This window comes from Motacilla alba, chromosome 20 (assembly GCF_015832195.1).
Source record: "Motacilla alba alba isolate MOTALB_02 chromosome 20, Motacilla_alba_V1.0_pri, whole genome shotgun sequence".
In the NCBI taxonomy this organism is placed as follows: Eukaryota; Metazoa; Chordata; class Aves; order Passeriformes; family Motacillidae; genus Motacilla; species Motacilla alba.
This window is the reverse complement of record NC_052035.1, coordinates 9494562-9510032: the sequence shown is the minus strand read 5'-3', so window position 1 is coordinate 9510032 and position 15471 is coordinate 9494562. Positions and strand designations below refer to the sequence as shown.

The window sequence follows — 15471 nt, the reverse complement described above, 5'->3', positions numbered from 1 at the left end:
TCCTCTTGGAGGATAAAATCACCTGATGACAGCAGTTACCGTTATAGGGAAATTCCTTCCCTCTTCCTTTAGCATATGGTGTGATAAACGTGTTGTATCCATCTCCTTTTCTGAGTTTCTTCCAACCAAAAAGAGTCAGAAAAAGCAGAAGAACTAATGTGAAAATATACTAGGGGAAAAGATTATGGGGTAAATGTGGAGGTAGGATGAAGAGATGATAAAACACCTATACACTTTTTTTTATCCACTAAACTTTGAATGTTGGATCTCCAAGGTATTTTCAACATCAAATAAAGCAGCCATTTCTTTCCTTTTCTGGGGAAGAGTTTGCATGATGAAGAGCATGAAGAACCACTCCAGATGTTAGCATAGATCCCCAGGAGAAATATCATGTACATAATTCTATCTCTTTTTTTCTCTAAGATTGATTTAAGCAGAATGGGTACATCTAAATTTCAAACATAATTTTATTTTAATGCTCTGGACATTCATGTAAATAAATTCATTTATTCTTATTGATTTGTATTTGATATAATTAGACATTTTACAAAGGTGAAGGTTAGGCTGAAGAAAAAGGAACTTCTCCAAAAAGAAACCAAAGTAATTTTTGCTTGTTAATTTTGGCAAATTTTTGTGATTGAGGAACACAGACTTGTGTTGAAGAATTATTTGCAGCACCCAGCAAAATACACAGCCTGCTCTTTATGGAGTATTTATGTTCTCTGTACACCCAGTTTTAAAATATTTATTTCAGAGCAGTCTGGAACAGTTTCTCTACTCTATAGGGAAGGAGACTGCAACATGATTTGAAAAATGTCACTCAAATTTATGAGCTGGAAAGTATGTTTGGCATGAGAAGTGTGAATGTAAGAAAATAACTGTGTTTTTAAATTCCTAGGCAGCGCTGTGAAAGACACCCCTGTGAACACGGGTCCCCAGCTCAGCCCAACTGACCTGAAAATATCTGCTGTGACCTCCAAGAGCATGCATTTGGCCTGGAGCCCTCCTCTGAGACCACCAAAGAAATACAGGGTTGTGTATTATCCATCCAAGGGTGGGACCCCCAAAGAGGTGAGAGACCTTTCCCTGGACACCTCAGACTGCCACAGCTTCCAGATGGTGGCTGGGAATTTAAGTAGGCTTGGGTGGACAAAAAGAGGGTGGAAGTGGGACATCAGTTAAGCCAGATATTAAATTAAATGTACAATGAGTGTAAATGTGATGAGGTAATGGGGTGACAAGGTTGATTTTTCTCTTAGCCAGTGTTGTCCCCTCCCTAAATCACATGCTTTGACTCAGAGAGGACTCTTGTGTACAGAGATCTGTCCAAGGATGCTCATCTGTGATGGATATGATTTAAAAAAGCAAATCCAAGTTGTGGATGATTTCCCATCGATTTCAGTGAGAGCATGACTAGAGTTTTATGCTCAGTGTTTGCACAAATCCCAGGCTTAGAGGACAGCAATCCTTTCTGCCTCTCACCTCTTCATTTTGGAGAGATTTAGCTAGCACAAAGCACAGAGGACAACTGGACTTCATGTTTCGGGGCACAGATCTGCCAGGGATGGCCACTTCAGCCATTCCAGTGCAGAGCAGCAGCACCTCCCTGCCCTGACAGCCCTGCCTTGTGCTTGCAGGTGGTTTTAGAGGGAGCAGAGTCCTCCCTGCAGCTGTCCAACCTGACCTCGCACACGGAGTACCTGGTGGCGGTGATCCCCGTGTACGACAGCGCCGCGGGGGACGGGCTGAGGGGCGTCACCTCCACACGTAGGTCGTGAGTAGAGAGAGCTGTGCTGATGGCTGGGCTGGCCATCTCAGACTGGAGCCTGCCTTGTGTATTTCCCAGCTCAAGTTCAGCCTGCCCACAGCTCTCTTTGGAGAGAGCTCATCTCATCTCTCATCTGTGGAGATGTTCAAAACTCCACCAGACAAGACCCCTGAGCAACCTTTTCTTTGAGCAGCTGGTTGGGCCAGGGACCTCCAGGGATCCTTTCCACCTGTGTCATTCTGCAAAGCAGAATGTGGCAGTAGCACACCCTGCTAGAAATATATTGCGACTCTTTGCTGGTTTTTAAAAAATTTAAATCCACGGTCTCCAAGTGAATTAAACTCTCTGTAGCACAGAGACTGTGTTAGACATGGGGTAAGTGCCCACCAGCTTGCAGCAGCTGTTGTCAAGCCAGGTGTCCCCTGGGTTTTGAGTTGTTTCAGAACTCATACACTGAAGGTACCTTTGTGCCTTGTTTTTCTCTTTAGTGCCTTTGTCTTCCCCTCGCTCCCTGCGTGTCTCTGAGCTGAGCCACAACAGTCTGAGGCTGAGCTGGGAAGCAGCCCAGGGAGCCACACACTACCTGGTGCTCTGCTCTGCAGCCCCTGATGGAGCAGAGGACTATACAACAGAGGTAGAGTTTGTGACAATAGTGATAACATTGTTTTTTCTCTGTCTGGGCTGAGTTCAGTGCTAGCTCTAAGCATTGGCAATTGGTTTCATGTGGTCAAAGAAAAAAATATATCAGAATTATTGCCAGAAACAGCTTTCATAGAAGATTATATATATTTTTTTTTATGGTTTGTCTCAAAACAGTTTCTAACTTCGAGGGTTTCATGTGGGAAATTAAGTCAAGGGAGAGATCTGGCTGCCTCCTGGGGCCCTGGAAACCAAGGCACTGAGCTCACGTCCTTGCAGCCCCAAGTGTAATCACTGCATCCTCGAGGCTGTGCATAAACATCTTGACTGTGTGTATCTTTAAATGTTAATTGAAAATGTGTTAGGGTGGATTTTGCTGGCATCTGAAAACAGACCTATGACACTGCAGATGAATAAAACAATGCTTGATGAATGGAAAATCCTTAGAAACATCTAAGAACCCTTTGTTGTGCATGTTTATGCCTTATCTGGAGTACCTGTAGGCTGAGGATATGAATTTTTAAAAAACAAAGTGAGTGGGGAGGAACATTTATTGCCTCTTTGACTAAGATTCCCCCTTTGAATGCAATAGGCACAATTGCAGGATGGTTTTCAAAACAGAACAATTAATACTCTGCTTTCAGGGCATAATCATGGGATTTTTATAAGATCCAGAACCCTTGAAGCAACACCAACATTCAAATTTGCATTTCAGCATACTAAAACATTTCCACAGTTACCCGACCCGCTCCCTGCAGGAGTGCAATGCTCCAGACCTATGGGATGTCTGGAAAACCAGCATTAAAATGTTCCCATCTTCTTATAAACTGTGCTCCAATGGGTGCAGCCTCCTGAATGTCCCCGTGGTGGCTTTCTGCGGCTCGCAGGCTGCGGGACCGGGGCTGTGCCCGTGCTGTGCTGGCAGCAGATGGCAGCAGCCCGGCAGCGCTCCTGCCAGAGCTTCCCATGGCTCTGAGAAGAGCGGGATCACAGCTCCTGAATGCCCCCCCGATCCAACCCAGAGCAGCAGCGCTTTGGGCTCTGCAGAGCAGGGTTAGGAGGAGGTGCTGTGCATCCCCAAGGGTTGGGTGTCAGAGAGGCAGAGAGCACCTGCCCGGGTGGGGAAGGGACTGGAGAGGAGGAGAATGAGGGGAGACATCATCGGGGTCTGCAGTGTCCTCATGAGGGGAAGGGGGGGCAGCTCCCATCTCTGCTCTGTGGGACAGGAGCTGGGGGAACAGCTGGAGCTGTGCCAGGGCAGGCTTAGGTGGAGATCAGGAAAGAGTTCCATACCTGGGGGTGGGTGGCATGGGATGGTCACAGCAGCAGGGTGACAGAGGCCAAAGAGAATTTGTACAACACTTTCAGGCACACGGTGGGGTTCTTGGGGTTTTCCTGTTCAGGAACAGGATTTGGACCCTGCTGATCCTTGTGAGTCCCTTCCAGCTTGGGATATTCTGTGATACTATGATTCTCAGACCATTCTAGAGGGGAGATGTCCCCTTACTGTAACCAAAGGGTCCTTGGCCTGTGTCTCTTTTGGGTACTGCTGTTTTGAATGCATTGGGAGGTACCCTGGAGCTGAAGGGTGCCCTAAACCCCCTCTCTGTTGGCAGGTGAAGGTGACCCAGCCCGAGGTGCTGCTGGAGGGGCTGTCCCCCAGCACGGGGTACTCCGTGGCAGTGTATGCCATGTATGGGGAAGATGCCAGTGATCCAGCCAGCATCCAGGAAACCACCTGTAAGTGCTGCTGCTGCTTACTGAGCTGTTATTAAACACTCAGGGCAGGAGAGATGTGTTCAGTGAGGTGCTTCCCATATTGTGCATGTGGCTTGTACACATGCTGCCTCTTTTCTGCTGGATCTGAAGCAAATATTGGTCCCCAAGGGGATCTCTAACTGCAGGGTAAGCTGTGAAAAAGGAGTGGTGTTCCCCTGGTAACAAAGGACCCCTGAAAGAGGTGTTCCTTGAAGTCTTTGTTGTCTGGGGGGGAAAGGGGATCATCTGGCTGTTTCCTCACCTAAATCTGTGGCAGCTCTTCGTAACCTCCCAGATGTGTATGTGGTATTTGATGCCTCAGGTTTTAGCTTTTATATTTTTCAGGTTCTGTACTGCTTTAGTGTGTAGTTCTGAGCTTCATATTAGGGACAGTAAGCTCTCTTCACAGAGCAGGGAGACAAAACAATTCCTTGACTAGCTGGGGACCGAGGACAAATGATCCGAATCTCAGGCCCAAGAGCATAAACAATGGACTGAAGAGAGAAAAACAAGAAGGATGGGACTTCATAAACTAAAGATATAACTGGACAATTAACTCCAATATGCAAATGGAGCAGAACTGATAAAAGTGAGAGACCCTGTGACCGGTTGTGCATTTTTGTGACCTTTTGGGCTCATCTTGGGTGCAGCCCTGGCTGAGCTCTTGTACTGCCCAAGCATTATCCATGGAGGCCTACTAATAAATCCCTACTTTATTCTTTAACTCTGCCTAGCCTCTGTTCTAGCTCAGCCTTCACATGGCATCACAGTGAATAAAGGGAATATTTTCCTGCATAATGAACAAGCCTCTTAGTTCAAGGTGGGATCATCTAAGAGCAGCAGGAGGCAGTGGGTGGCATTTTTTGCAGCCTGTGAAGGCTCAGAGTGCTGTCACTAACTGTTGTTGCAGTGGCCTTGAGTCCCCCCAGGTACCTGAGCTTCTCGGAGCTGAGCCACGCGTCCGTGCGGGTCAGCTGGGAGCCCGCGGCCCCGGCCGTGCGCGCTCACCACCTCACCTATGTCTCTAGCAGAGGGGGCAACGCTGCACAGGTGAGTCCTCAAGGGCTGGGGGGAGGAGAAGAAACTTGGGAAGTTGGATAACGCCCTGTTCTCCTTCAGCTGTGTGGTGCAGGGAGAGCCTGTGTGCTGGCAGAGTTGTAACTCTGGAATGGGCGCTTTTGCTGCAGTTGTCACCACGTGCTGACCTCTCTGCAGCTGTACCCTCTAGAGTCACAGGATGGTTTGGGTTGGAAGGGACATCCATCCATCCATCTAGTCCAACTCCTCTGCAGTGAGCAGGGACATCTTCAACTAGATCAGGTTGCTCAGATCCCCATCCAATCTAGCCTTGAATTCTTCCAGGGATGGGGCATCCACCACCTCTCTGGGTAACCTGTGCCAGTGTTTTACCACCTTTGTTTTGAAAAGTCTTCCTTATATTTAATTTGAATCTACATCTTTTAGTAGATGGGTCCTTTTAGCCAGGACCCCTTGTCCTATAGCTACAGGCCTAGCTGTAAAGTCTGTTCCCATCTTTCCAATAAGATCCCTTTCAATACTGAAAGGCTGCAATAAAGTGTCTCCTTTCCTTCAGGCTGAACAAGCCCAGGTGTCTCAGCCTGTCTCTTACAATACTCACACAACTCCCCCCCTGCAGGTGGAAGTTCCTGGCACTACAACATCCACTGTCCTGAGACCTCTGTCCTCGCTCACACAATACTTCATCAGTGTCAGATCTAGATACGATGAAGGGGACTCCTTTCCAATTACTGGCAATGTCACCACCTGTAAGTAAGGAACAGAAATGCTTCTGCTCTCAGTAAGAGGTGACAAAGTTGGTTTGTGTGTTTCTGAACTCGGATGTTCTGCAGACTGGCCCCAGCAGCTCGTGGCCAAAACTCTTGCACAGAGCACAGATGGCTGCTGTTCTTTGTGTGTGGAATATGTCCAACTGTGTATGCTCAAAATGAGGTGGAAGGGATAAAGAAAAGAAGCAAATGAAGAAAAGCATGATGTATCACTAACCTCTGCATCCTTGAGAGCCCTCCTAGCCTGCTTCCCTTTACAAAACCGATGTGATATCTGTGCTCCCCATAAACGAGATAACCTGTCTTTAATTAGGGCTTTAAAAATAACTTCCCCCTGTCTGCCCTGATGACTGTTGTCATATGGATCTGAAGAAGCGACAGCCAGGCTGGTCTCAGACATCTGCTTGGTTGATGTTTTGCTCCCCAGCCATCTGCTCCCCACCTTGGCTCTGACAAGGTGCTGTCAGAGGCTGCACTTCAGCTCCTGTTCCTTGTGCCCCCTCAGTGAAGGTCCCCCCTCCTCGTGCTCTGAAGGTCACTGAGCTCTCTGGGAACAGCCTCCGCCTGCAGTGGGAAGCTGTGGCCGCCTCGGACGTGGTTGTCTATCAGATCAAGTGGAGCACAGCCAGTGGAGAGAAGCCTCAGGAGGTATGAGCCCACACACAGCTCTGGGGAGGCCAGAGCTCACCTGCTGGAGTGGCAGAGAGCTGTGTAAAACGATTCAGGGAAATGCACCCCAGCAACTGAACAGTTCAGCAGGATCCCTCCTGGGTCTGGCTTTCAGTGGAGCAGTCACCTTGAGGGCTGGAAGCAGGAGGGACAGCAGGACAGAGTCCTGCAGGCTCTGGGAAGATTGCAGAAGTGTTCTGGGAAACCTCAAGGATGAAATTTAATAGGGACAAGCAGAAAGTATTAAGCTTAGGCAGGAATAATTAACCATAGGTATACAGGATGTAGAACAAATAGCTAAGAAGCAATTCAGTAGAAAAAGATCTGGGGCTGTAGAGGATCACCAGTCCCCAATGTCAAGATGTTGTGGATAAAAAAAAGACAGCACTCAAGTATTTATAGCTGGAGGTATTGCTTCTAAGAAGGTGAAGCATTTTCTCTTCTCCTCAGTGCTAGGAAGCACTGATTCTTTTGGGATACTGCTCTTTGGGAAGGATGAGATCCAAGTAAGGAGCACATAGAGGAGAACGACCAGAGACAGAGCTGCTGCAGTGTGGCAGGGATGGACCAGGTGCCCTCCTCCATCTGAAGCCCCCATTTTCCGTATGAGGTCAAACAGCAGTTTAAATCTAGGCTTAATACCCAAGTCTCTCCCACAACGAGTGAGATCAAATAAGTTCTATTTGGGCTGGAACAGAGGGGCTCTGGAGTTTCTGTCCCCAGCTCCCCTAGAAGCTGGAAACTCAGCTGAGGGACTCTGTGCTCCAGGCAGGCACTGCCTCGTGTCAGAGCTGCTGGAGCTGATGGTCACAACTGGGCTGCCATGCACAGGCAGCTGCTCTGCATTATTCACAGCTGGAATCTTGCCTTTGCTTACACGTGTACAACCCCAAACTTTGGCCCCAAAGCTGGGTGCTAACTCATTTGTGCCTAGGGACAACCTGTGAGCCAGGCACCTGGGTGGCATGAAGCAGCCTGGGGATGCCTGGCAGTGGGGCTGACTCCTGTCCTCTCCTCCTGCAGCTCTCCCTGGCTGGAAATGTGGCCACAGCTGTCCTGCCCGGCCTGCAGAAGAACACTGACTACAAAATCTCCATCTGGGCCTACTACAAGGATGGTGCTCGAAGTGACACTGTTTCTGTTCACCACAGGACCAGTAAGTGACCTGGGATCACAGCCCAGGGATTGCAGGCAGGGCAGGGGATCCCTCACAGCTCAGCACATTCCTGCAGCTCAGACTGGTCACCTCCAGCTCTGAACAAACCCAAATGTCTGAAAAAGCTAGAGATATTTAGGCTTCTGTCTGAAAACGTTCTCAGTCTGTCCTGAGAGCAAGAGGCTGGACAATCCCATCAGGCTGTGCACAGCTGATAATCCCTGCACGTGTTCCATGTGGAACGCATTTCATCCCTCCCCTGCTTCAGTGATGTGCAGGGATGGAAATGAATCCTGAGGGTGTCCAGCTGAACGTGTCCCTGTGCTGCCTAAGGAATGGTTCTTGTTAATAAAATATTGCCTGCAGGGAGGGTGAGGCTTCCTGAGCTCTGTCATTGCTGAGCTGGGCCTCACTGAGGGCATTTACAAATATGGGAGGCAATCCTGCAGGCACACTCTGCCTTGGAAGCATTGTCTAAATCTGGCTCGCTACAGGCAGGATATGAGGTTAAAAGTGGCACTCCCAGAGGTCCTGGTAATTAATATTGCCTGTAAAATGGCTTTGTTGGAAGTGAATGGAACACTTCAACACCAGCAGTCCTCCCTCCCCTCTCAGATCTCATCCTCCTCTGCAGAATAAACTCATTTAGGCTGATGTTGAGCTGATGAAGCTTGAAGCAAATGGTAATCTTGGAATAAGAAGCTCAGGTTTTATTAATAATAAATAATAAAACCATTTTTATAGGAAACGACCTCAGACAAGTACCTTGGAGCTGCACACTGGCAAAGAAAAAAGAAAAGCAAGCGTCCTACTGAAATATGATGACAAGAGGACAATTAGAGCTGTTTGGAGGCTGTAGGAAAATTAATTACTATGCTTTAAGCTATGAATTATGAAGTGTCAGAGGAGCTCTCTCAGCCCAACACAGTGACACGTGACAGTGCCCTTCTAGGCACATTGCACAAGCCAGTCCTTGCTGCTGCTGGCACCCCAGCAGGGCTGGGAAAGCAATTTGATTTCTGCTTGTCAGCTGCTGCCCTTGTGCAGGAGCCTTGGGAATTGTCAGGCTCTGCCTTCTGCATATAGAAAAAAGAATTCTCCAGAAAGCCAGGTGTGCAGCTGGGCAGCCAGCACAGGGTGCAGTGCCTGAGAGCTGCTGCTCCCTTTGCAGGAGCACTGCCACACTCCTCCCAGCCAGTATTTGCAGGTGAAATCAGTGTTTTGATGCTAATTCTTTTCTAGTGTTTAAAGTAAGAAGTGCCCACGGAGGAGAAGTGGCACAGAAGGGGTGGCTGGTGATTTCCAGAGCTGCTCTGGGGCAGGTCAGGGGGAACTTGGGGATGCCAGAAAATTGCTGAAGGCTTGAGCAATGAATGTATGGGATGATGTGGCACTAGGCAGGACTCTGGGAACTCATGGGATATGGTTATATTTCAAATATTCAGTGTTTCAAGCAGAAGCTGCCACCCTGTACTGTGCATGTCAGGATGTCCAGTGGTGTTAATCTACCATCAGAGCTGCTGGATAACAACTCATTCAGACACAGCATGGAAATCTCTGGGGTTATGTGAAAACCCAGACCTCTTGGTCTGATTTTTGAGACGTTTCCCTCTTAATTTTCATTATAAAATGGAATTCTGAGGGCTGAATCAGTGATGAAAGCTCTCTGGTTCCCCTCAGGATGGCAGACTTTGGGTTGCTAGGTGGTGAGCAGCATTGATCAGGCTGTGCTGAACAATACCAAAAGTGTGTGCTAGAGGAGGTTGTGGGAGGGAGGGAGGAAGTGCTTTCTTTTGCTTTCATCATTGCTTTTCTCTTCTTCTCTCTTGGCAACATCCCTTTATGTAAGGATAGGTCAAGTCATGAAGTTTTTCTTAAAAATGTCTGGTAGAATTTCCAAGAAATGCTGAAGTTTAAGGGCAATGACTGAAGTGAAACTCAGCAGGAACTGGTAACACAAGATTCTCTCCCTGTCCTTCAGCCTTTCTGGAATACTTTCTTCTTTGAAGGTCAAGGGAAAAAATTGCCAGGTCAGAGCAATGCTCTTTGCCTATGGTTTTGTGAAATAGAACCGAGTTCTGCCTCTGGGGTGAGGGAAAAACTCCAAGTTCATTTTATTCAGGGCCAGTAATGCCTCTCGTCTCACCTCAAACACCCATTTTGAGACCAAATATGTTATGGCCATGGGACCCTGCAGACACCACTCCCTCACAAAACACAGGTCACCAGAAATGTCATCCTCCTATAAAAACCAACAGCCAACCATCACTGTGATGTGTCATTTGGAAGGACTGGGATGAGGTCACTCATCTTTCTGGTAGGAGAAAAAGTTGTTTCAAAGTTATGGTTTGAGATTTGTCATTTTATGAACTCAAAATGAGTGAGTAGCTTTATCTAGAAAAGAAAATTTGGAGACATTGATATGATACAAACCCCTTCTTGTCTTGGAGATATTGGATTTTTTAAAATTCTTTGTTTTGAGTTGAGGAAAGAAAAAAAGTTTGGGATTATTTTTCAGTAACCCAGTTAGCAAACTTTTCCCTGGAGACTTTCTAAGAGGCAGAGCAGAGACAAAAGCATGCTGATGTATTTCCCACAGACAACAAAATTGTCAAAATGTGCTGCTTACCCACAGTTTTGATGTTTCTTTTCTTCTCTGTTATATTTAGACTGAATTCTCATTTGAGTTGAGCTCTCCTTTCAGTCTGCTTTATAAATTGGCAAGTGTAGCAAAGTCCTTATCCTTGACCAAAGGCTTTCACAGTGATCACTTGTCACTCCAATAAACATCTTTAGTGTTACTTCAAACACAAACCTTCCAAGCAAGCCCAGGGAGTGCAGATGATGCTTTCTGAGGGAATCTGCTGGGACACGGAGGTGCTGCTGATCCTTGGATACTGCTGGAAGGGGTGGCTTTGGTCCTGCTGAGAATTAGACAAGGACCACCTTTTGTACTGAGGGAGAGTTCTTTCATCCAGGCTGGGGAAAAAGAACCTGAGCAAAAGAAAAGAGCCCCTTGATGGTCCTGAAGGACAAGGAGAGGGCAGTTTGGATGGGACTGCTGCTGAAACTGGGCTGAGCCACCCTAGCTGGCTTTGCACTGAAATGTTTTACAAAGTGCTTGTGTGCCCTGCTCCTTCAGCTGAGCTGTGGGGAAATCTCTTTATCCAGCTCCTCGCTGAGGATACACTGCTCCTGACAGAGTAGGCATGGCAAATAGAAGAGATTGACATGTGGGAATGAAGCTTCAACCCATGGCAGGAAAACACATGGCTTGTAGTTAATGCATAATAATCATTGCAGGTGAGCATTTGGATGGAGTGGAGCCCAGGGTTTTATTCTTATTTGAGTATTTGTGTGCTGTGATGCTGGTTAGACCTGAGAGCACACAGGGATTGGCCCTGTGGAGGAGCAGAGGGTGAAGAGGCAAACAAAGACACAGATGCTGCAGGGATGCTTCTATCCTCCAGGGCAGCTTCAGGAGATGGCCTGTCCCCTGTCTGTCAGATCCATGCCATCAAATTCTGCCAGGCCTGAGGGCTTTCCAGAATAAACCTGCCTCTAAAGACTTCCCCTAACTCTCCCTTTAAAGTTCACTTCAGCAGTCTGCCCTTAGCTCAGGTGAAGGAAATAGCCAGTGCAGGCAGCAAAGATACATCACTGACTGATCAAAGTGCTGCTGAAGTGACTTTATTCTTGTTTTCTTCTCTGCTTTACCTCGTGGGGGTGCACAGCAACACCTCCAGCCTGATTCAGCTGCTGCAATCTCAGTTCAGCCTCAGTAAAATTAAGCTCATTTTCTGAACAAAAGAGAAGGAGGATCAATGAAGATGGAAATGATCTTCACTCAACCTTTAGTTGAGCGAAGGTCAGCCCAGGCTTTGCTAGGTGGGCAGAACATCCTTACAGGAAAAGTGCAGAATAAAAACCTCATCACCTTAGTGTGTTTCTTTGACTGTCTTTAGGGCTCACCCATCATTTTTAGAGTCTTCTGAATAAATTCTTCTTTTTTTTCTGCCCAGAACTTCTGTGTCTTCACACCAGCATGAGTTCAAGGACAGACACATGATTTTATGCTTGGAAACGCCCCAGGAGCAGATGACCCCATGTTCTGGAGCCTCTTTTTGACCTGATTTAGCCCCCTCTGCCTTTCCCTTCCTCCCTCTCAACCTTTGCTTAGAGGAATCCCTCCAGCAGAAGAGCCTCTGTCGTCAGATCCAGTTTGCTGCACAGCAGGACCCCAGGGAAAGAAATGCATTTATGTAATTAAAAATTGCTCAGCTATGGTCTCTGGCAAACTCCTTTCTGGTTGTCTGGCTCAGCCCATCACCTGTTTGGAATCCATCCAGCCATCCTAGGACAGGGCCAGAGCAGAGGGGGTAGCTCAGGCACTGTGTGTGACCCATTGCAGGGCTGTGGGTGTTGATGTCAGAAGCTCTAGGCAGAACTCTGGTGTGCTAGATGTCTGGGATTCTTTTTTTTTTTTTTTTAGGATAATTTTAAGACAGAAAAAGCAGAAAAAATGTTAGAAAAATGATGGATTAACTCTGATGTGTGATCCAGGTTTAATTGCCAGTAAAGCTGTTTGTCCAGCTTGATGAAATTCAGTTCCAGTTCAAGCAGCCTTGGTGTTTGTTCATGATGGGTACAATGGGTCTCTTTGCCTTGTGCTTCCAGGACTCTTTCACCTTTGCAAGAATTTTTCCCATGCCCTAGGCTTGGAATTGCTGAGTGTTTGAGTTGTGGTGTGTTGTACCCGGGCAATCCTCATTCCCCCAGAATCAATTTTCCCTCTTGCCTGGGTGCTTGTGGCTGCCCTGAGTGTTGGTTACCTGCACAGCAGAGCACTGAGGCGTTCAGAAATGGGCCTGGAAGCAAACACTGCTGGCTCCATTTACAGAGATTTCTCCCTGCTTTTTGTGCTGCTCACCCTCCATCCCTGTCACAGATTCCCGGAGCCCACCCACCAACCTCTTCATCGACTCTGAGACCCCCAGCAGCCTCCAGGTGCACTGGACCCCTCCTGATGGCCGAGTTCAGCACTACAAAATCACCTACAGCCCTGTTTCTGATGCTGCTGCCCAGCAAACTGTGAGTGTCCAGCTCCTTTGTGGGGGACAGACACTGGGCCAGAGGCCCACGGGGACAATATGACCAGAGGAACTCTGCTCACTCCAGTCAGGTTTAGGATATCAGGGCTCACAACCAAATCTCTTCTTGCTGATGTGTTGCTTTGTAAACAGAACTCCAAAACTCTTTTGTAATTAAGATATTTTTCTCCATCAAAGTCACTAATAACACAGCTTTCTCTGCTCCCTGAACTGGGAAGGGAATTCTTGGAGGCAGAGGGGTGGAGAATGAACCTACTGCCCCTCTGGCTTAGGGAGGTTAAATATAATTCTTTTGAAAGATTCCCTACTTAAACAGTCTGATAATCCTTTTATAAGGCACTCCTGCTGCATTTCCATGGGGAATATTGGGCCCTTTATATGGGAAAATGCTTTTCCTCTGGCCATTGCTAGTCCAACAGCAGCACACAGCCAGGCTTTCTGGGCTGAGCTGAGCAGGAGTGCTGCTGTGAGCCCCACACCCAGGAGCCAGCCCCACCTAGCTCTGGGCTGTGAGTGAGAGCTGGAATGAGCGCCACAACCACTGGGATCTTTTCTTCCCCCACTGCAGATCATGGCTCCAGGCAAAAGCAGCAGTGTGACCCTGCAGTCCCTGCTGCCTGATCGAGCCTACAAGGTGACCATTTCTGCCATCCACTACACGGGAGAGAGCGAGAGCAGCTCCACGACGGGCCGGACAGGTACAGGGCTCAGCTGGAGGGGGCACCTCCTGCATCGCCTCCATCTGCCACCTCCAGGCCACCTCTGCTGGGACACCTGCAGAGGGCTCTGCCTGAGGCCAGGGTTTTGCTCAGCAATAGAATATTAGCCTTGCAAAGTGAAAATCCTGCCCCAGCTTCTGTACTCCTGCGAGTTACTGACAATTCTGGGATGAGTGGCCCTTTGGGTTTCGAGCCTGGCATCACAATCTGGGATAACAGAGCTCAGGCATGGCCTCAAGCTGGGCCAGGAGAGGTGCAGGTCAGATATTAGGAAACATTTCTTCACTGAAAGAGTGGTTAAGCATTGGAGAATGCTCCCCAAGCAGCATTTGCAGTCACCCTCCCTGGAAGTGTTAAAAACCGAGCAGAGGTGGCCCCTCCCAAAGTGGCTGAGTGGGCGTGGTGGTTTTGGTCAAAGGTTGGACTTGATGGTCTTTAAGTTCTTTTCCAACTTTCTGATTCTATGATTGCTTTCTCTTTCAGCTCCAGTGCTGTCTAAATTCCCTTCCATCCGAGGATTCATCCCACCTAAAGCAGAGGGTAAATCATCTCCTCTAAAGCCCTGCTTTGCTTTTGCTTGGTGTTGGTTTTAATTCAGAGCCAACAGCACAGTGGGGGCTCTGCAGAGCAGCAGGAGGGGTCCATCAGCTCTTGACAGATGCCCTTGGGGACAACCCAAGGACAGCCAGAAACCACAGAACTTAACACCATGCTCAGTAAAGAGACCAACAGTATTTTAGAGGATTTCTGCACAACTTGACCAAAATGTAGTGCAGGGAAGTGTGACATGTTTTAAATTAAAATTCCCTGTAAAGTCCCTTATTAAATTTAATGAGCATATGCTCTCATAGCTGATAGAAAGCAAACTATGAAATGGATTAGTGAGAAATGTTGAATTAATGGGGTTATAAAAAGTTTTCAATAAGTAAATATCACAATGCAGATATTGTGGCACTGCTGGCTTTTCCTGACTACTTGAAACTATTCCAAGCAAAATTTCAGTTTTAAAATTTATTGAGTGAAGTCAAGATTGAAGAATGAGGCAGCTTAGATGTAAAAAAAAAAGTTTATAGCCAACAAAGGACATAGCAGATTAAGTTTTCAAGTGTTATTGAGGTGTTCAGATGACAGTGGAAAAGTCCTGTGAACTTTCAAGCAGAAAACAACCTCTCAAAAGGCTGATGAGTCACCTTGTAGAATTTAATATAGCTGTTTGGCTATGAGAACTGAAAAGACAATGGAAGAAATACTAAATTTTTTATGTTTTATAAAGTACCTTTTTTTTGAAGAAGGAGAGACAACATGTAACAATGCTGGGAAAACAGATGGATGTGCAATAAAGGCTCCAATATTGATATATAACCAAATGATTGAGAGAAATGATCTGCAGGAGTGAATGTTCATTGAACAGTGAATAACTGCATTGGGCTGGGATTTGGGGAGAAAAAGAAATACCAAAGGAACTAACAAGACAGCAGGAATCTTAGGCTGGAAAGTCTAGGGGAAAATCTTCAAAGCAGAAGTGAAACTGCCGGTGTCAGGGATCCTTGCCCTGACTCTGAGAGGCTTCACACAAGCTGAGCATTGCCTGATCAAAGAGCTGCGAGCAATCCCAGTGCTGCCAGCTGGGAAGGAGGGGAGAATTGCCAGGAATGTAAGCAAGAGAGACTCTGGGGCCTGGGCAAGGGTCAGAATGAGCTCACTGACTCCCAAACAAGAATGTCAGATACCTGGAAAATGGGCAAGTTTACGGCTTGCTTTGGGATCTTTTTGTTTTGTTTTGTTTTTCATTCACCATGCTTCAGTCCTGACAGAGCTGGAGGGGGACCTTTCACAGGAGTGT

General features: G+C 47.3%; 1 protein-coding gene across 1 annotated transcript in view; it reads left to right on the top strand.

Annotated features, from left to right (window-relative positions):
• COL20A1 (collagen type XX alpha 1 chain) overlaps positions 1-15471 on the top strand; it is a 52688-nt gene that overhangs the window by 14755 nt on the left and 22462 nt on the right. Inside the window, exons 11-21 of the mRNA XM_038159363.1 lie at positions 899-1071; positions 1638-1767; positions 2257-2402; positions 4024-4147; positions 5076-5215; positions 5823-5952; positions 6479-6621; positions 7666-7798; positions 12747-12889; positions 13478-13607; positions 14112-14168. Coding sequence (XP_038015291.1) covers positions 899-1071; positions 1638-1767; positions 2257-2402; positions 4024-4147; positions 5076-5215; positions 5823-5952; positions 6479-6621; positions 7666-7798; positions 12747-12889; positions 13478-13607; positions 14112-14168 — 1449 coding nt within the window. The remainder of the gene's footprint in view (positions 1-898; positions 1072-1637; positions 1768-2256; positions 2403-4023; positions 4148-5075; positions 5216-5822; positions 5953-6478; positions 6622-7665; positions 7799-12746; positions 12890-13477; positions 13608-14111; positions 14169-15471) is intronic.